Here is a 23195-nt window from a genome sequence, read left to right on the forward strand (position 1 = left end):
GCAGATTAAAATTGATCCTGAATCTCCATTAGCACTCCACATTAAACATATGGGGAGTTCTAAGAATGCACATGTTATTGTGATCAGATCGATATTGCCAAAGGCAAAATTTATCATCCATAATTAGTAGCTTGCCTTCAAATCTGTAAAGTTCCTTTTTAATAAAACAATATTTTTGAACAAGTTTTAAGAACATCTATTTATATTGAATTGTTGTATCCAGTTCTACCATAGATTTACTGCTATTTACTCCTGTAATAGTGAACGCCTGAGTGCAAGACCTTGGCTTATTGATTCACTGATGATTGTGTTACTTTCTATCTGTATAAAGTCATGGTGCACAGTCCTCTTGGCCTTGCTATAATGAAGTAAGAGAAAACTAGACAGACTATTGACCCTCCTAACATTTTAGCCCAAAACAACACTCGCTGACTGGAATTTCTTGGCTAGACTATATATATATATATATATATATATATATATATATATACAGTACAGACTAAAAGTTTGGACACACCTTCTCATTCAAAGAGTTTTCTTTATTTTCATGACTATGAAGGCATCAAAACTATGAATTAACACATGTGGAATTATATACATAACAAACAAGTGTGAAACAACTGAAAATATGTCATATTCTGGCTTCTTCAAAGTAGCCACCTTTTGCTTGGATTACTGCTTTGCACACTCTTGGCATTCTCTTGATGAGCTTCAAGAAGTAGTCCCCTGAAATGGTCTTCCAACAGTCTTGAAGGAGTTCCCAGAGATGCTTAGCACTTGTTGGCCCTTTTGCCTTCACTCTGCGGTCCAGCTCACCCCAACTCATCTCGATTGGGTTCAGGTCCGGTGACTGTGGAGGCCAGGTCATCTGGCGCAGCACCCCATCACTCTCCTTCATGGTCAAATAGCCCTTACTTTCAAAGTTTTCCCAATTTTTCGGCTGACTGACTGACCTTCATTTCTTAAAGTAATGATGGCCACTCGTTTTTCTTTACTTAGCTGCTTTTTTCTTGCCATAATACAAATTCTAACAGTCTATTCAATAGGACTATCAGCTGTGTATCCACCTGACTTCTCCTCAACGCCACTGATGGTCCCAACCCCATTTATATGGCAAGAAATCCCACTTATTAAACCTGACAGGGCACACCTGTGAAGTGAAAACCATTTTGGGTGACTACCTCTTGAAGCTCATCAAGAGAATGCCAAGAGTGTGCAAAGCAGTAATCAAAGCAAAAGGTGGCTACTTTGAAAAACTTAGAATATGACATATTTTCAGTTGTTTCACACTTGTTTGTTATGTATATAATTCCACATGTGTTAATTCATAGTTTTGATGCCTTCAGTGTGAATCTACAATTTTCATAGTCTGAAAATAAAGAAAACTCTTTGAATGAGAAGGTGTGTCCAAACTTTTGGTCTGTACTGTATATATATATATATATATATATATACTAGCTGAAGGACCCGGCTTCGCTCGGGTATATTTAATCTATTTCATTTAATGTTTGTGTGTGTCGTTAAAATATATCAACACTCTCCACTATAACAGTGACATCTACAGCACCCCGCCCCCTTAACAGTGACCTCCACAGCCCCCCACCCCTTAACATTGACCCAGCCCTCACAATGCCCCCTCCCTTAAAATTGGACCTCCACAGCAGCCCACCACCCTTAACTTTGACCGTTAAAACAGCCTTCCCCTTTAACAGTGAGTTTCACAGCACACCACCCCCTTGGCAGTGACATCCACAGGGGCCTGCCCCCTTAACAGTGGCCTTTACAGCAATCAGTGGCCTTTACAGACAGCCCGGCTTTCGGACTCCCTGTCCTCCGTCTGGCGCAGGGCCTGGATGGACACAAGGATGTCCTTTTGAACAGCTCACTCTCAGACAGCACAGTGCGAGCTGCAGGAAGAAAGTCACCACCCTCCCACCCCTGCAGCTGACAGAAGTTGATTTTAACTTCATTTTTTCAATCCCTGTTGGTTGAGGAGTGGGAGGGGCGTGGTCTAACAAAATTGTGGGCGTGGGTTAGCGGGACCTAGAAGTTGATTTTTAACTTCATTTTTTTCAATCTTTGGGAGGGGGCGTGGCCTAACCGGATTGGGGGTGTGTTATTTTGAACAGCTCACTCTAAGACAGAAGCACTGTACTGTCTGAGTGTGGGCTGCATAGAGAAAGTAACCCTCTTTCCCACCCTTGCAGCTGACAGAAGTTGATTTTTACCCTCATTTTTTCAATCCCCGTCGGCTGAGGAGTGGTAGGAGGCGTGGCTTAACCAGATCAGGGGCGTGGCTTAGTGGGACCTGGGGGCGGGGGTTTTAAGTTTGTCTTTTGAGGGTGGACACATTGTGGAAGGGGGCGTGTCTGGGCTCCTTCCTTTAAGAGTGACGCCCCTCTGGGCACCTTATTGGCTCATTTGCATACCAAATAAACTGGATTTTCAGAGGATAAAAACATCTATTGCTGGAACAAAGGCACATCTTGAAATAAGGTACTAAGTGCTATTAGGCCATGGTTTTACTTCAATAGCGATTATCCTGGTGACATATTTCCTTTAAAGCTCACCTATAGCAGTGAAGAAAAATGGCTGGGTTGTTAAGGAAACCTGGAGTAAAACTGTGTATGTGGAGGCTAACGGCCTGCGAGCTTCTATTGGCTGATATAAGTCATGTGACCAAGCTTCTATATAAGCTAATGCTTTTTTGGGGAATTTTCTCAGGAAGGGTACGTCCTTCCCAGACACCTGATTTCGTGATTGTAAGTGTGACGGTGCAGATTTATTTAGTGGACGGACATACATACATACATACACACACACACACACACACACTCAGCTTTATATATTAGATATCTGTGAGGGCAGGGCTGTCAGTGAAACAATTCCCAGGCTTCGTAGGTTTAAAAGTTCAAATTTGGTTTATTTTGTCCGAAACAACACAGTGACATCAAAGTTGAACAGTCACTTTAAGTAATTCTAAGGTAGCAAATGGAAACAACAAAAAATACAATAAAAATACAAAAATACATGCCCCCCTGGGCTCTAACTAAAACCTCACCTAAATATAACCAGGAGTTCAGTCTTCTCACAACAAGCATTTGCAGATTCTCAGGCTCTGGCTCCTACTAAATCCTCTAGCCCTGTATTATTCCTCAAGTAATGAGCCCCAGCAGCTCCACCTGGGCTTCTCTAAGCTAGGACAAAATGGTGCACTGTAGTGGGGAGGGCATGGCAGATCCAACTACCAATTCTGCCTGTCATTCCATAAAAAATAAACAAATACACAAAAGACCTCAGCAAACAATTTGCTGAAGCAAACCCAGCTTTCCCAGATTTTTTTTTGTCACCCATCTAGGCAGACTAGGTGAGATATATAACCCATTCAATACCTTTTCAGACACCATGTTAATAAATAAATAAATATATATATATATTGTATATACATAATAGAAATAATATAAAAGTTATGTATTTCAGCAATAAAATATCTGTAGTCAATATCTCTGAATGTTTCCTATGATATCTGTCCCACTTAAGGTCTACACAGCCAGATTGAATTACAATGTTCACAAAACCAGAGTCAGTAAGTCTAGTAAAACAGCAGAAAAGTACACAAACACCTCTCAAAATTGAAGGTCAGAAAATATCACACAGTAAGAAGTTAGGTGTCCCAATTCTGACAGTTGCTCCCCACCCCAAAACTTCTACTAAATAATAGTGCTGAGCGCGAATATTCTAAAAGCGAATATCGGCACTTCGAGAATTCGCGAATATTGAGAATATAGTGCTATATATTCGTAAAGACGAATATTGTTTTTTTTTAACACAGTACACATCAGGTGATCATCCCTCCCTTCTTCTAGCTTGTGGGCCAATGAGAAGGCTTTGTCACAGCTTAGCAACATCCCTAGCAACCAATAGAAAAGTTGCCTACCCCTTACTATATAAGAACCTCCCCAGCAGCTAGTTTCTAAAGTTTATTGCAGTTATGAAAGAGACAGCAGTGTCATTGCTGTACTCTGTGCTTTGTGTTATTACATTAGACAGTTAACTTATATATATATAATTCAGATCGTTAGGGGGAGATAGTGTAGGTTAAATTGATCTATAGTGTAGCAGATATTGCCAATAATTCGCAAGCGCGAACATATTGGAGCACTCAATCTGCATATAAAGCTATTCTAATGTTCTGCCATGCCAACCATTTTCTCCAGTCTCAGAAAGCTTATACCATCTTGAAAAATTTAGCATAAGTGACCCACGCCTGTATTTTGCGCGCATTACGCAAATATTACATTGCCGATTTTCGCAATCAAGAATATATTCTCGAATTCTCAAATTCACGAATATATGACAAATATTCTACAAAATATTCGCGAAATATCGCAAATTCTAATATTGCCCCTGCTGCTCATCACTACTAAATAATAGCATCAACGACGGATTTAGACTGCCCAATTTTCTGGCAGATTATCGGGAATAGCCGTTCCTGTGAATGCTCATTCCTCAATCTAAATGTGCCAACAGATCACCCAAAGAACAAGCAAAACGTTCGTTCATCAGGTGATCCTGTCATTCATGCAGGTACATCAATCATCTTTTCTGGGCAGCAGATTATGCTGTCTAAACAGCGAGCTGCTGCACAAAAACAGTGATTCTGTATGGGGACGAGGGATCGCAATAGCATGTAAATGCAGTGGTCTCCTTCACTGATCGAGCAGCCAACTGTTGGTAAGGAACGCTTCCTTCCCGACAATCGGCTGTGACAACTAAATGACATATTTGCTCTTTTGTTCATATTTGTTATATTAACATACACCGCCATCCCTACTAAATGGTGAATAATACTGCTAGGTAGCAATCACAACTTGAACAAAATGCGTGAAGCACAAAGGCAATCCAGCCACAAGAGTCACAGGTAGACATATAAGAAAAATGTCCTTTATACTAAATGCAAAATCAAATTAAATGGTGTTATCTCACTGTATCATTGAAAACTTTGGGGGTCATTTATTAAGACTAGCATTTTTAGATGACTATTCTAGGTGTATTTCTGTTTAGTAAATGACTCCCTTCATTGTCATAGACTGTATATATCATGTATATATGTGGAAGGCATGCATCACGTGTGAATAAAATCCAAAAACTTTATTTAGGACACATAGAAATTTTAAAATCTGAGTTGCCCCAGTCCAGTGCTGGATGCCTTGGGAATCCATGGCTCCTCAGCCTGCCTCTCATTTCCCTTCATGCACTATTCTAATAAATGTGCTGCACAGCTTAAAGGGAATCTCTCACCCCGATTATGGACCATTATCTACAGTAATATATGAGTAGTATTGCAGATATGGAGTCCTGACAGCAGGAAAACCAGGGGCAGTAGGGAAATAAAAAAAATAGCGATCTGAACTAATCTGTGGTACTATTCGTGTATTACTTTCAATAATAGTCCAAAATCGGGGTGACAGACTTCCTTTAAGACTTAAAAGCCAAGATCTGATTGGTTGATATAGACAATGAAGGTTTTATTTTACACAGGAGTTGATTACTCGATACCATAGATTCATAATTCTATGTTGTGTCATTCTACTGTAATCCCTCCTAAAAATGTATTAATGCATTGACAACTAGTTGTTATCGTTCCCCTTCTCAAAGAGCTGTGTCCCTACATACTCTGACAGTGTCCGCACTGATTGGACAATGTTAATGGACAATGTCAATGTGCATGGATACCCCCCAACTTGTACCTCCAGTAGTCAATGTATTATTACACCATTAGGAAGAACGGAACAATGTAGAATGTAAAAAAAATTCTCCTGAATTATCTTATGGGGAATAAAACTATTTAGTTGACATTTCAGTAAAGCCAACAGCCTCCATTAAATAATTCTACCTACCATACTTACAATATATGTCCATCATGTTGGAATAGCTTATACTTGTAGAATCTGTTGCAATGCAGTTACCCAAACCCATGCAGACTGATAGTTATCAAATAGTACAGCTAAAATGAATGTGAAACTGTTCTAACAAGAATTTTCCTTTAACAAACAATACATCTATCCTTCAAGCCAAAGTGAATTTTCTATTTTAAATCTGGTCATATGACCAATTTCTAATTATAGCACAATGGTAAGTGAGCACATGGTGGCTTTAGACAAAGAATACATTACATTAAAGTCAGTGGGATTATGGATATGAATTGTTATGGTATTAATGTCTGGGAGAAAAAGAAAAACTCCTAATCTGGAGTTGAGAGATTGCTGCTTAAATATGAATGTAGCCAATGTGGCATAAATACTATTTTATTCATTAGGGCAGAGAGCTGAATGCAGCCATCATTACAAATATTTTCCATCTAATCACTGAGATGTTCCAGAATTTAAAAACACTAGAAGTCCAGTTGTCTGGGGGTAGCAGGAAATTTGACCAGTTCATCAAACAAGTTGTCCCCAAATAAATGACAAAGCTAAAGGCACACACACATACAGTCAGGTCCATAAATATTGGGACATGGAAACAATTCTAACATTTTTGGCTCTATACACCACCAAAATGGATTTGAAATGAAACGAACAAGATGTGCTTTAACTGCAGACTGTCAGCTTTAATTTGAGGGTATTTACATCCAAATCAGGTGAACGGTGTTGGAATTACAACAGTTTGCATATGTGCCTCCCACTGGTTGAGGGACCAAAAGTAATGGGACATAATAATAATCATAAATCAAACTTTCACTTTTTAATATTTGGTTGCAAATCATTTGCAGTCAATTACAGCCTAAAGTCTGGAACGCATAGGACACCAAACGCTGGGTTTCATCCCTGGTGATGCTCTGCCAGGCCTCTACTGCAACTGTCTTCAGTTACTGCTTGTTCTTGGGGCATTTTCTCTTCAGTTTTGTCTTCAGAAAGTGAAATGCATGCTCAATCGGATTCAGGTCAGGTGATTGACTTGGCCATTGCATAATTATCCACTTCTTTCCCTTAAAAAACTCTTTGGTTGCTTTTGCAGTATACATTGGGTCATTGTCCATCTGCACTGTGAAGCGCTGTCGAATGAGTTCTGAAGCTTTTGGCTGAATATGAGCAGATAATATTGCCCGAAACACTTCAGAATTCATCCTGCTGCTTTTGTCAGCAGTCATATCATCAATAAATACAAGAGAACCAGTTCCATTGGCAGCCATACATGCCCACGCCATGACACTACCACCATCATGCTTCACTGATGAGGTGGTATGCTTAGGATCATGAGCAGTTCCTTTCCTTCTCCATACTCTTCTCTTCCCATCACTTTGGTACAAATGGATCTTGGTCTCATCTGTCCATAGGATGTTGTTCCAGAACTGTGAAGGCTTTTTTAGATGTCGTTTGGCAAACTCTAATCTGGCCTTCCTGTTTTTGAGGCTCACCAATGGTTTACATCTTGTGGTGAACCCTCTGTATTCACTCTGGTGAAGTCTTCTCTTGATTGTTGACTTTGACACACATACACCTACCTCCTGGAGAGTGTTCTTGATCTGGCCAACTGTTGTGAAGGGTGTTTTCTTCAGGAAATAATTATTCGGTCATCCACCACAGTTGTTTTCCGTGGTCTTCCGTGTCTTTTGGTGTTTATGAGCTCACAGATGCGTTCCTTCTTTTTAGGAATGTTCCAAACAGGTGTTTTGGCCATGCCTAATGTTTTTGCTATCTCTGTGATGGGTTTGTTTTGTTTTTTCAGCCTAATGATGGCTTGTTTCACTGATAGTGACAGCTCTTTGGATGTCATCTTAAAAGTTGACAGCAACAGATTCCAAATGCAAATTGCACACTTGAAATGAACTCTGGACCTTTTATCTGCTCATTGTAATTGGGATAATGAAGGAATAACACACACCTGGCCATGGAACATCTGAGAAGCCAATTGTCCCAATACTTTTGGTCCCTTAACAAGTGGGAGGCACATATGCAAACTGTTGTAATTCCTACACCGTTCACCTGATTTGGATGTAAATACCCTCAAATTAAAGCTGACAGTCTGCAGTTAAAGCACATCTTGTTCGTTTCATTTCAAATCCATTGTGGTGGTGTATAGAGCCAAATATTTTAGAATTGTGCCGATGTCCCAATATTTATGGACCTGACTGTATCTTAAGAAGGTCTGTAGATTCCACCACTAGCACCCCTTGTCTCTGATATTAGGGAAAGGCTAGTGTGTATTCTAATCGCCTTTTACAACCAAGTTTTATGAGGTCAGTTCTTGGCTCAGAATCTGTCCACTAAGATATATATATATATATATATATATATATATATATAACTTTCATTCAACCAATCAAAATGTTCTGCACATGTGCATATCAAACATGGAGGGGTTAAAGACAGTACGGGGTGCATTCTTTAATCACCACATCTTTCAGACCTCTGATTGAGGTGACATTTGCACAGGTGATAGCCTAATTCTAATCGTGAGCAACAGACGGCCAAGTTATGGATTAGATCCAGTATTTATTTGATGAATATTCATCTGTATGGTTTTTGATACATGACCCCTCGCGAGGCCATCAGAAAAAATAATAATATATGGCTCTCAAAATATGGCAAACAAAAACATGTTTGTTTTTTTAAATGCTTTGTGTAAAAGTAAAAAAATAAATATATATATATATATATATATATACAGTACAGACCAAAATTTTGGACACACCTTCTTATTCAAAGAGTTTTCTTTATTTTTATGACTATGAAAATTGGAGATTCACACTGAAGGCATGAAAACTATGAATTAACACATGTGGAATTATATACATAACAAACAGGTGTGAAACAACTGAAACTATGTCATATTCTAGGTTCTTCAAAGTAGCCACCTTTTGCTTTGATTACTGCTTTGCACACTCTTGGCATTCTCTTGATGAGCTTCATGAGGTAGTCCCCTGAAATGGTTTTCACTTCACAGGTGTGCCCTGTCAGGTTTAATAAGTGGGATTTCTTGCCTTATAAATGGGGTTGGGACCATCAGCTGCATTGAGGAGAAGTCAGCTGGATGCACAGCTGATAGTCCTACTGAATAGACTGTTAGAATTAGTATTATGGCAAGAAAATAGCAGCTAAGTAAAGAAAAACGAGTGGCCATCATTACTTTAAGAAATGAAGGTCAGCCAGTCAGCCGAAAAATTGGGAAAACTTTGAAAGTAAGGGCTATTTGACCATGAAGGAGAGTGATGGGGTGCTGCGCCAGATGACCTGGCCTCCACAGTCACCGGAGCTGAACCCAATCGAGATGGTTTGGGGTGAGCTGGACCGCAGAGTGAAGGCAAAAGGGCCAACAAGTGCTAAGCATCTCTGGGAACTCCTTCAAGACTGTTGAAAGACCATTTCAGGGGACTACCTCTTGAAGCTCATCAAGAGAATGCCAAGAGTGTGCAAAGCAGTAATCAAAGCAAAAGGTGGCTACTTTAAAGAACCTAGAATATGACATATTTTCAGTTGTTTCACACTTGTTTGTTATGTATATAATTCCACATGTGTTAATTCATAGTTTTGATGCCTTCATAGTCATGAAAATAAAGAAAACTCTTTGAATGAGAAGGTGTGTCCAAACTTTTGGTCTGTACTGTATATATATATATTTTTCAGTTTATCATTTTGGCATACACCATGCAGGAAAAATGTCATATCATAATTATTCTGCTGGTCAGTATTATTACAGCGATACCAATTTTATATATATATGTATATATATATATATATATATATATATATATATACATATATAAAATTGGTATCGCTGTAATAATACTGACCAGCAGAATAATTATGATATGACATTTTTCCTGCATGGTGTATGCCAAAATAATAAACTGAAAAAGCAATAGCAGAATTGCTGTATTTCCTTATCCTGCTTCCCAAAAAGCAAAATATAAAGTGATTAAAATGCTGTTTGTACCCCAAAATGGAACCAATAAAAATTGGGTTTTCAAAAGCAACATGGTGTCCGTAAACCAATCCACCAAAATCTGCACAGAAAAATCAAACTGGCTGTATTTCCCTTCTGAACCCAGCAGTGTACCCAAACAGCAGTTTAAGTTGACATATTTATGGCATTTCCATATCCAGTAGAAACCACCTAACAATTTAAAGAGAGTGGTGAGTCTCAGTTGGCACCAGCAGGACATGACATATTGGACACCAAAATGCCATATCTGTAGAATTTTTTTTCATTCAATTTTCTCAATTTTTATTTTACATTGTCTGCAAAAATACCCCTGGTGCCAAAATGCTCACTCCAGCCCATTACAAAATATTTGAGTGGTGTAGTTTCCAAATTGAGGTCACTTATGTCCACTCTATAAGTACATCAGGGGCTCTGTAAATGTGATGTAGCACCAGAAAACCATTCTAGCAAAATCCACACTACTAAAGCCAAATGGTGCTCCTTTCCTTCTGAACCCTGCCATGTTCTTATACAGCAGTTTACACTCACGTTTAAGGCATTTCTTATCTAGTAAAACCCTTCTAACAATTTAAGGGTGTGGTATGTCTCAGATGGCATACACTAAGCACATCATATTGGGCACTGAAATACCATATCTGTGGAAAGCTTGCAATTTTCACTTTGTATGGTCCACTGCACATTATTTATCACAAACAACATTTCAAAGTTTCCAAAATGAGGACACTTTTTGGGGGTTGCATTTATTATTTTACTCCAGAGGTTCTAATGCGTGGTGACGTATGACGTCACCATGCCAGCCAGCGTGATGATTTCTCACTGGATCATCAATAAAGATGGCCACGGCAGACTCTTCCCGATCAAATGGATAAGGTGAGTATTTTTTTTAACATATTAACACCAGCCCTTAATGGTCATCACAAATGCCGCGATCAGCAATGAACATGGCATCTGAGGGGTTCAATGACAGAGAGCGACACAATCGCTTTTCCCCGTCATTGCACTCGCTACTCACAAAGAGATGCTTTTTGTGACAAATTAATTGTTCATGAAGTGAATTTCTTTGTAAAATTCAGTGAAGCAGCTGAATAGAGTATTTGAGAACTTCGCTCATCTCTACCGGTCTTCTAAAAATCCATAACCAAAGGTGTACATTCTTCTGCACTTTTGCCCCTCCTATCTAGCAGGCGACCTTGAGGTGGTACATATAGTTGTGTGTGCTCCTCCTCTCATTGGTTGCTTAATGCACACAGAGGTAACTAGGAGCAGCACACTATATGTGCAGGGTCTGCTCTCCTGAATATAGGTGACATATGGCATAGCTAGGTTTAGAGTAGGACCTGCCTGACTGAGTCCACCTTGGCATGGGTAGGCGGGCACAGATGTGTTTTGATCAAAATATATTACCTGAGAGTCTCATATTTTATTATTAGAGTGAGGGCTTAGTCCATATATTATGTTTGCATCTATTGTTTCAGTGCAAAATGGGGGTGATATTTAAAAATGTAATTTTTTTTGCAGATTTTCCATTTTAATCTATTTTTCCTGTAACACAGCAAGGGTTAACAGCAGAACAAACACAATATTTATAATTCTGATTCTTCAGTTTGCAAACACACGCCATATGTAGTCATGCGTTGCTATAGGGGTAAATGGCATGGTACAGAAAGGAAGGAGCACTATATGGTTTTTGGGTGCCTTGTCATAATAGAAGAGACCATGAGATACCCCTACATTGGAAACTCCTCAAAAGTGACCACATTTTGGAAACTAAACCCCACTAGAAATTTTTAGAGGGGTATCATGTGTTCTGACCCAACTGGCTTTTTATAGAATTTAGAAACACTTGGCCATGAAAATGAAAAATTGCTTTAGCCCCAACTTTCCATTTTCACAAATGGTAATAGGTCAAAAAGAGCCCCATAATTTCTTATTCATTTCTCCTGAATGCAGCACCACCCCATATGTGGTCATAAACTGGTGTATATGGCACACGGCAGGGAACAGAAGGGAAGGAGCGCCATATGGCTTTTGGTGAGCACATTTCACTGGAATGATTTTCAGGCGAATTTCAAGAAACCCTGAGGTACCTCTACAGTGGAAATTCCCAAAAAGTGACCGCATTTTGGAAACTATACCCCTTTCAGACTGAGATCAGCTAATCACTGTGGGTCCTACTTTTCTTGCCTTGGCAAACTGTTGAGTTTAGTAGTTGCTGCAGAGAAAATGTAGTATCACATGGCAGCCATTTAGATTAATAGCAGTCCATATAATGCAAGGATAGCTTGAGTTTGCCAGGAAGAGAGACGTTCTTGCTCTCCCTTCTTGCTCATGTGAGGTGGTCATCAGCGGTTGTGTCAATAACGGTGCATGATGGTGATGTTGTAGAGGATGGGAATGGTAGTGGCGGAAATGTGGGTGGTCATAGTTACTCACAGTGGCTAGAAGATTGCTACTACCTATAGAAAGAGACTCAGGGAGTACTAATAACATCACTGCATCATCCAATTTGCAGCCTTTGGGAAAATCCTGCTCTGTGGAATATCTGAGAACTGTGCATGCTGCTTGTGTTTATACTGTAACTCCCATCCTCTATTCCAGGGGTCTCCAAACTTTTCAACAGGAGGGCCACATTGAAGATTTTACAAGTATTCGGGGGCCGGAAAAAAAAATCAGTTATGTATTAAATTAAATGTATATATTTTACATGGATCGTTTTTGTAATCAGCATGATATGACTGAGAACAAAAGAGAAAAAACTTTAGCAAAACAACGCAAAGACACCCGTGTCCCTATCAGCGGTGTCCCCATCAGCACAAAAATGTCCCCATCAGCACAGCAATGTCCCCATCAGCACAGCAATGTCCCCATCAGCACAGCAATGTCCCCATCAGCACAGCAATGTCCCCATCAGCACAGCAATGTCAGCATCAGCACAGCAATGTCAGCATCAGCACAGCAATGTAAGCATCAGCACAGCAATGTCCCCATCAGCCGTGTCACCCTTAAGCACAGCAATGTCCCCATCAACGATGTCCCCATCAGAACAGCAATGTCCCCATCAGCGGAGTCCCCATTAGCAGCTGATAGGGGCCACCACTGATGGGGACACTGCTGTTGGGGACGCGGCTGATGGGGACACCATTGATGGGGACACCCGTGTCCCTATCAGCGGTGTCCCCATCAGAACAGCAATGGCCAAATCAGAACAGCAATGTCCCCATCAGAAAAGCAATATTCCCATAAAAAAAAAAATATTTCCATAAAAAAAACAATATTCCCATCAGAAAAACAATATTCCCATCATGGGGACACCCACTGATGGGGACGCTGCTGTTGGGGACATTGCTGTGCTGATGGGGACACCACTGATGGGGACGCTGCTGTTGGGGACATTGCTGTGCTGATGGGGACACCACTGATGGGGACACCATTGATGGGGACACCCGTGTCCCTATCAGCGTTGTCCCCATCAGCACAGCAATGTCCCCATCAGCGGTGTCCCCATCAGCACAGCAATGTCCCCATCAGCGGTGTCCCCATCAGCACAGCAATGTCCCCATCAGAACAGCAATGTCAGCATCAGCACAGCAATGTCCCCATTAATGATGTCCCCATCAGAACAGCAATGTCCCCATCAGCGGAGTCCCCATTAGCAGCTGATGGGGACACCACTGATGGGGACACTGCCTTTGGGGACGCGGTTGATGGGGACACCCGTGTCCCTATCAGTGGTGTCCCCATCAGAACAGCAATGTCCCCATCAGAATGGGGACGCTGATGGGGACATTGCTGTACTGATGGGGACACCATTGATGGGGACACCTTTGTCCCCATCAGCAGTGTGCCAATCAGCGGTGTCCTCAGCAATGTCCCCATCAACACAGCAATGTTCACATCAGCAGTTTCCACATTAGCAGCGTCCCCATCATTGCTGATGGGGACGCCGCTGTGCTGATGTGGAAACCGATGATGTCCCCATCAGCGGTGTCCCCAGCAATGTCCCATCAGAACAGCAATGTCCCCATCAGCAGTGTCCACCGCAACATCCCCATCAGCACAGCAATGTCCCTGTCAGCGGTGTCCCCAGCAGCATGTGTCCCCATCACCGCTGATGGGGACACCTCTGATGGGGACATTGCTGTGCTGATGGGGACATCGATTATGGGGTTACCGCTGATGGGGACATTGCTATCCTGATGGGGACACCATTGATGTGGACACCCATGTCCCCATCAGCAGTGTGCCAAACAGCGGTGTCCCCAGCAATGTCCCCATCAGAACAGAATTGTCCCCATCAGCAGTGTGCCCATCATCGCTGATGGGGACACCTCTGATGGGGACATTGCTGTGCTGATGGGGACACCATTGATGGGGACACCCGTGTCCTCATCAACGGTGTCCCCATCAGAACAGCAATGTCCCCATCAGCACAGCAAAGTCCCCATCAGCAGTGTCCCCAGCAGCACAGCAATATCCCCATCAGTATGTGTCCTCAGCAGCTTGTGTCCCCATCAGCGCAGCACAGCAATGTCAGCGTTCCCCATTGTGTCCCCATCAGCGTTGTGCAACACTTGCCTCCGCTGTAGCCGGCTTCTGCTCCTCTTCTTTTTTTTTTCTTCTTGGACTCCTGAGTCCCGACTCCCGCCCGCTGCTACACACGTGGATTTGTTATTTCAAACAGCGGGCGGGAAGAGGGGAGGTGCCGCACCTGTGACGTCACTGGTTGCCGGGACATCGGCGGTCCCAGCAGCCAATCAAAAAGCACAGCGTGACAGCATGGGCGGTTGTGCGGCTTTCGTTCCTGCAACCTGTCAGCTGCGGGCGGGCGCGGAATCGAACACACAACACAAGCGTGACAGCATGGGCGGTTGTGCGGATTTGGTTCCTGCAACCTGCCAGCTGCGGGCGGGCCGGATCGAACGCACAAGCGGGCCGGTTCTGGCCCGCGGGCCGGGGTTTGGAGACCCCTGCTCTATTCAGTAAAGAATGACTCCATTTATTCCAACCAAATGGGCCTGGTCATTGCCTCCACCATCTTCTAACCCTCCATCTTCTCTCCTGCCTTGCACCCCACAGCTCATTCTAATATCAAGGATACCTCAGCTACCACCAGGTAGGAGACCCCTAAAATCCAGGGTGTGCTCTGAGAGGAAGAAGAGATACACCCAGGGGTGTAGCTATAGAGAAAGCAGGGGAAGCAGCTGCGTTGGGCCCCGAAACTCACAAGGGGCCCTCTCAGGAGAAGGACTAAAAGATTTTATTGTCAGAGTCCCCTTAACAGTATTATACTGTACAATGACATTATATACAGTGATACTGTAGGAAACGAACAGAGCAGCTGCCAGGCCTCTTCTGAGAGCTTGATCTTGACTAGCCACAGGAGTGGGGGTTGCAAAGAAGTTCCTGGGGGGGAACACTATTGAAAAATTTGCTGTGGGGTGCAGTCAGTTCTAGTTACACCACTGGATACACCCTTACAACCACTGCATGCCTGGCCCAGCATCCCCACTGATCAGCCATTTGGATGTAACATTGGTGACAGAGAGAGCTTGTCACTGCATTGCTGATCCTATTGACTTTAATGGAACCAGCACAGTAGTAATGTGCTCCCTCTACTATACAGTTGATGGAGCTGACAAACCCCTTTAAGAAAAACAGACTACTCAGCACAGGAATTTGGAAATGTGGTGGTCCTTGATTGCTAGGTTTCTGTGAAGCTGTACATCTATTATGTCTACTCCTGAAGTATATGTGTAATTCAAAAAACTCCTGAAGTATATGGATTATTAATCATCCCCATATATTTTACTATTTTTTTAACTTTAAGGGTTAACTTAAACTTCTGCACAATGCCTGTACATTCCAGATGGAGAGAAGTGAACTCCTTGTTGTTTTCTTCATCAACCTGTCTATCAAAGCAAAGGTTCTATTCATCTAAACATTGAAACTCGCAATGGGCTTTAGGTAGAAGTATTTTTTATTACAAAGTGAACTCAGTTACAATAATGCTTTTTACTCAGAGGTCTACATTTCAGTAACAAATTTCTCCCGTCCCTTATAAATCATATTATTTACTATCTTTGTAACATCCACAAATTGCAAAAAACATTCTTTCACTCATTCCAATATATTCATAAAAATCTGTACCTGCTGGAAACTTCAGAGGTGTAAAATACGTCATGAGAAGATAAATATGGAGAATATCAATCTTGCAGAAATAATACTTATTGTACTTTATTAACAAAGATGTGTGCTATACCTAGCATAACTATGTCTAAAAAATATTGGTGTATCCCATGTTCCTTGTGGCCTGATTTAAATCATGGTAGATTTCCATATTTATGCTTAGCGGACTGATTGATTTGATACTTAACATGGCCCTGATGATTGCCGCTTCTCCAGCACCATATTATTATACAGTGATTTCTTCACATTCATTAAGAGAAATACAAATTATATATATATATATATATATATTTATATATATACAGTCATGGCCAAAAGTTTTGAGAATTACATAAATATTGGAAATTGGAAAAGTTGCTGCTTAAGTTTTTATAATAGCAATTTGCATATACTCCAGAATGTTATGAAGAGTGATCAGATGAATTGCATAGTCCTTCTTTGCCATGAAAATGAACTTAATCCCAAAAACACCTTTCCACTGCATTTCATTGCTGTCATTAAAGGACCTGCTGAGATCATTTCAGTAATCGTCTTGTTAACTCAGGTGAGAATGTTGACTAGCACAAGGCTGGAGATCATTATGTCAGGCTGATTGGGTTAAAATGGTAGACTTGACATGTTAAAAGGAGGGTGAGGCTTGAAATCATTGTTCTTCCATTGTTAACCATGGTGACCTGCAAAGAAACGCGTGCAGCCATCATTGCGTTGCATAAAAATGGCTTCACAGGCAAGGATATTGTGGCTACTAAGATTGCACCTCAATCAACAATTTATAGGATCATCAAGAACTTCAAGGAAAAAGGTTCAATTATTGTTAAGAAGGCTTCAGGGCGTCCAAGAAAGTCCAGCAAGCGCCAGGATCGTCTCCTAAAGAGGATTCAGCTGCGGGATCGGAGTGCCACTAGTGCAGAGCTTGCTCAGGAATGGCAGCAGGCAGGTGTGAGCGCATCTGCACGCACAGTGAGCCGAAGACTTTTGGAAGATGGCCTGGTGTCAAGAAGGGCAGCAAAGAAGCCACTTCTCTCCAAAAAAAACATCAGGGACAGATTGATCTTCTGCAGAAAGTATGGTGAATGGACTGCTGAGGACTGGGGCAAAGTCATATTCTCCGATGAAGCCTCTTTCCGATTGTTTGGGGAATCTGGAAAAAGGCTTGTCCGGAGAAGAAAAGGTGAGCGCTACCATCAGTCCTGTGTCATGCCAACAGTAAAGCATCCTGAGACCATTCATGTGTGGGGTTGCTTCTCATCCAAGGGAGTGGGCTCACTCACAATTTTGCCCAAAAACACAGCCATGAATAAAGAATGGTACCAAAACACCCTCAAACAGCAACTTCTTCCAACAATCCAACAACAGTTTGGCGAAGAACAATGAATTTTCCAGCACGATGGAGCACCGTGCCATAAGGCAAAAGTGATAACTAAGTGGCTCGGGGACCAAAACGTTGACATTTTGGGTCCATGGCCTGGAAACTCCCCAGATCTTAATCCCATTGAGAACTTGTGGTCAATCTTCAAGAGGCGGGTGGACAAACAAAAACCCACTAATTTTGAGAAACTCCAAGAAGGGATTATGAAAAGATGGGTTGCTATCAGTCAGGAATTGGCCCAGAAGTTGATTGGGAGCATGCCCAGTCGAATTGCAGAGGTCCTGAAAAAGAAGGGCCAACACTGCAACTACTGAATCTTTGCATAAATGTCATGTAATTGTCGATAAAAGCCTTTGAAACGTATGAAGTGCGTGTAATTATATTTCACTACATCACAGAAACAACTGAAACACAGATCTAAAAGCAGTTTAGCAGCAAACTTTGTGAAAACTAATATTTTTGTCATTCTCAAAACTTTTGGCCACGACTGTATATATATTATACCCATTATATTGGATAGATAAGTGGACACAGTTCGCACCTGATGAAGAAATCTCTCCCGTCTCTGTTTGTCGCCATCTCCCATCCATATGGTGGTCCTTGCGGCAAATTCCAGGTCCCAGTCGGTGGAGGCCACCCTGAAGACTTCGCTCTGTGACTACAAAAGAAATAAACAATCAAACTTCAGTTTCAACTTCAATCTTTGTTTATTAATTAAGAATTGTGAATCCTTATATGTAAATGTTTTTTACTACATTCAACTTGGGAAGTCTATTTAGGACATTACACTACAATAGCACATTGTTTAATAGTTATATTCTCTGAAAGGCACACAGCCTTACAAATCTCTGCTGGGCACACAGCCAAATGGTTACTGTTCTCTGATTCACTGATAAACTAATGGTGTCAAAGAAACACAGGGCTGATGTAGCTTGGCACAATCCAATAACTGGACTCTTTCCTCAGTTACAGCAACAAGGCCTTTCACAACACTGACACACACACTGGTCCACTAGTTAAGAACCATTCCCAGACTCCACAGGGTCAATGTCAATCATGAAGGACTCTCTAGCCTCAGCAGACCCAAGCAACACAGCAGTCCAGTAGTCTCAAGTACCACTATTGTCACTATTGACCGCGGCATCTGAGGAATCAAACTGCTGTGATCTGAGTGATCTCCAATCCCACAAGTAGGATCAGTATTCAAGCTGCCACCTTCAAGCGATGGTGCAGGCCCAGTTCCTAAGCTTATGCCATCACAGTGATGCACTGATATAGCATTGAGTGTTAACCACCTGTACTCATTAACATGATAGTAAGTCACTGAGCACAAAGAAGTTCATGTCTAGTACCTGCAAATGAATGCATGTTAGTTCATTATAATCTCCTTCTAACACAGTTAGAATCAGCCCTCTACCTCACATGGATTCAGAGATCTTCCCATTCACTGCTCCAATTTCTCTGCTAGATTTATTTCAAGCTGATAACTCAGATCTGTGTGCTTTCTATGGCAGCTTGAGGGGGGGGGGGGTCCTTTCTGATACATAACTGAGCATTTGTGTCTTCCTTAGCAAGGTGGACAGAGAAATAAGGAACAAACAGCAGGTGGCACTATACAGAAATGTTTTATTGAAAAACATAGGGGCTTTACAAAATTTTTAATTACGTGCAAATACACAAGTATTCAGATCCAGGTGCTGGTTTGAAAACAGTAGAGTATTTTTTGTGGTACAACCCCTTTAATGCACTAACAATACACAGGGCATTAGCACACAACAGAACATATCAACTTAACAACCATGCCCCTTCAATGGAGCCTAAACACAATAATGAAGTTCAGTTCAAAGGCACATTTTTGTAATAGGGTATAGTAGACTGTAGCAGTCAGTTAGAGTTTTATCACCCCCTTACATGTGACTTCATTAGCCTTGATATACATTAGAAAATAACCAGTAGTCTTTAAGGATCCATCACATCCACAATTTTTCATAATTTTATCACTTATAAAAATGGGTTTCGAGCAGTTTTCATGTCATTTTTAAAAACATTTTGTATGCAGTGCTTTTCATCATTCACTAACTTTAACTCCTTAACAACCTCCCACCACCTACTGATGACAGGCAGTACAGGCCCCTATTCTGCAGAGATGTTCTTTGCATTAAAGCTCCTGCTCTTAAAATCTAGCTGTCTTTGACAGCCAAGGACCCAGAGAAGAAGAAAGAATGGGTTTATAATGTACCAAACAACATATAAACACAATCATACCAGGTCATGCTGGGCGTAGATAACATTACATAACAATAGGAACAAACCATTTACAGATACTACCTGTACAGATACCCAGAGAAGAAGAAAGAATGGGTTTATAATGTACCAAACAACATATAAACACACATATATAAAAAGAAAAAAACATAAAACACAAATAAAGGGAAAAATAAAACTCTCACACTAACCCAAACTGTTTCCATAGCTGCCCCACTGACATGAGATTATGCATGTATGAACAAAATTGTTGGTGCCCTTCTATTAATGAACAAAAACCCACAATGGTCACTGAAATAACTTGAAACTGATAAAAGTACTAATAAATAAATAAAATTTACTGAAAATCAACTAATGAAAATCAGACATTGCTTTTGAATTGTGGTTAAAAAATAAATGAAAAAAAAACAAAGTAATGAAACTGGCCGGGACAAAGATTATGGTACCCTAGAAAAGATTGAAAATAATTTTACCATAGGGACATGTTAAATTAAGGTGTGTCCTGTAATTAGCATCACAGGTGTCTTCAAACTGGTAACCAGTCAATCTGCCTATTTAAAAGGTGAAAAGTAATCACTGCGCTGTTTGGTATCATGGTGTGTACCACACTGAACATGGACCAAAGCTAAGGAGAGAGTTGTCTCAAGAGATTAGAAAGAAAATTATAGACAAACATGTTAAAGATAAAGGCTATAAGGTCACTTCCAAATCTCTTGATGTTCTTGTTACGACAGATGCACATTTTATTCAGATGTGGGGTTGAGCGAACCCGAACTGCAAAGTTCGGGTTCGTACCAAACTTTGCGAGTTCGGGTATCCGGACCCGAACCCGGACTTTTTCACTGAAGTTCGGGTTCAGTGTTTGGGTGATTTTATTATTTTCCGTCATAACATGGTTATAACGGAAAATAATAGCATTCTTAAGATAGAATGCTAAATAAAATGGCCATTGAGGGGGTTAAAAAAAACTCATCCACTTGATTGCGCAGCCGGTATCCTCTTCTTTCTTCAGGACCTGCTATGACGTCACCGCACTCACCAGGCTTTTAAAACCTCCCTGTCAGCGTCATGATTCCGCTGGCTACTGTGTGTCTCTTTTATTGCTGGCTACTGTGTGTCTCAGCAATAAAAGAGACACACAGTAGCCAGCGGAATCATGACGCTGACAGGGAGGTTTTAAAAGCCTGGTCCCGCCCCTTCACAGTTCACTGCCCATACCCCTGAAGACGCCAAGTGCTTGGCGAAACATGTCGGGGGGCAGATTGTGATCTATGCATGTTTTAGCCAGCTAGTGTAAAGCAAAGCTATAGCCAAGTAACTAGAATGAGCGACTAGAGAGAGCTAGGAGGGCACTCACTGATCCTAGGGCAGCGCACTGTGACAAAACAGTGTGCACCGAACAGTGCACGGTGGATGCCGTCTGGAAATAGGTGAGTAAACTAGGCAGATAAAAGTGAAGTGCAGTCCTCCAGCTAGCTATATTGCTAGACTTAGGCTATCAATAGCGGTAGTGCAGACACAGCTGATAATTTTAATTATGTTAGTACTAGGTAGCAAATATTAGTGATAAGAAATAAATGTTATATTTTAAATATAACGTTAAGTAACACGTGTCAACCTAGAGACAACCACTGGTCCTAGTGACCAATTGTAAATAATCAATACTTGTAATTACACCTGCTCACCACTGCAATTGCTGCTGTGAGTGGGTAAATAGAACAGAGAAGGCAGCGCTTTTACGAGCACTGCCTTCTCTTCAAACAGCTGATCGGCGGGGGTACCGGGAGTCAGATCCCCGCTGATCTGATATTGATGACCTATCTTTTGGATAGGTCATCAATAGCAAATAGCAGACAATGCCTATAAAGAGGACATTAACCATTATCAGTACTATACTGGAGTAAATAAATCTTGGGCTTCTACAGTAAATCTCTCAAACACATTTAAACATATTTATCTATTTAGTAAAAATGATGCAAAACTATGTTCTGCAACAAATTGATTAACCACCATTTCAGCAGCAATTTTTCTCTGTTTTCATAGGTTGCTATGGCAAACACCATATCTCTAATAAATATATGAATATTCCTTCAACTTTCTATTCTCTTACTTATGAAATATGTACAAATGGCAACATGAAGTGAACAGTTTGCCAGTAGGGCTTATTGTCCTAAACTGGGTCACCTAATTTTTTTTCTCAGCTAGTGATTTATTATGTATTGATGCCTTGATGCAGCATATGGCATGTTAAACTCTACAAGTAACAAATTCTTTCTTTTGGCTGGTATTCAGAAAGAGTTTTGCAGTTGCAGATTATGATGTACTTTAAAGCCTTTGGCATATTGGCTGAGATGCCCTCAGATTTTATGAAATAGGACCAAGAAGATTTGCAGAGTGAACAATGCTTAGAATGTTTTCCTAGATGCTGTCTTTATTACCATTGTCGGCAGCTAAGCCAATTAATTGATTTTATGTTTCAACCAAGTGAGGAAGGTGGTTACTATTTGCAACACAGCAAATATGTTTTCCACTTATTTTTTTACCTCAACTTGGATTCAAAATAGTGTGCTATGTGAAATTCTAAGTATTGGATTTTCTGGCTGCTCTGAGGCTCCCTTAATAACCTTACTTCAAGGCCAGAAAAAGGACAAAATGTGCTTGTTGGTGGAGCATATATTAAAATCAGTGGAAGAAGTAATAACTTGTCTAAGATTGGTTCTTTTGAGTAGTACAGGATAAGTTCACCTATATAATCATCTAGGTCGTGGTCGTGTTGCCATCTATAGCTTCCCCACTATTGTTCATTGTTAGTATCATACATGTCAAATGTCAAACATAGTACCAACTTGTTTTTTTAAATAAAATATCCATATGTTTTCTTGATTTCTTTTAATTGAATATAGAAGATTTTTTAGCTTAAAATGTTATTTATTACATTATGTTCAAATTTAATTTAATTTTATATATAGATATTAAAAATTAAACATATGAGATATTTTACTGTGGAGTACAGCAGAAACTGACTCAAATTATGATAGTGTAGTTATATATATATACAGTGGGTAAAATAAGTATTTGATACACTGGTGATTTTGCAAGTTTTCACACCTACAAAGAATAGAGGCGTCTGTCATTTTTATCGTAGGTACACTTTAACTGTGAGAGAATCTAAGAAAAATCCAGAAAATCACATTGTTTGATTTTTAAATAATTATTTTGCATTTTATTGCATGAAATAAGTATTTAATCACCTACAAATCAGCAAGAATTCTGGCTCTCACAGACTTGTTAGTTTTTCTTTAAGAAGCCCTCCTACTCGGCACTTATTACCTGTTTGAACTCGTTACCTGTAAAGTAAAATAAATTTCTACTAGTAAGGCTACATGCACACGACCATGCCATTTTTTGCGGTCTGCAAAAAACCTTGTGC

The 23195-nt window shown here is 40.8% G+C and overlaps 1 protein-coding gene across 1 annotated transcript in view; it reads right to left on the reverse strand.

The window, feature by feature from the left end:
• Positions 1-23195, reverse strand: part of FRMPD4 (FERM and PDZ domain containing 4) — a 544401-nt gene that overhangs the window by 209206 nt on the left and 312000 nt on the right. The window contains 1 exon segment of the mRNA XM_040424984.1: positions 18042-18158. Within this exon segment, the coding sequence (XP_040280918.1) occupies positions 18042-18158 (117 nt within the window).

The sequence above is a fragment of the Bufo bufo genome, chromosome 3 (genome assembly GCF_905171765.1).
Source record: "Bufo bufo chromosome 3, aBufBuf1.1, whole genome shotgun sequence".
NCBI classification, from domain to species: Eukaryota; Metazoa; Chordata; class Amphibia; order Anura; family Bufonidae; genus Bufo; species Bufo bufo.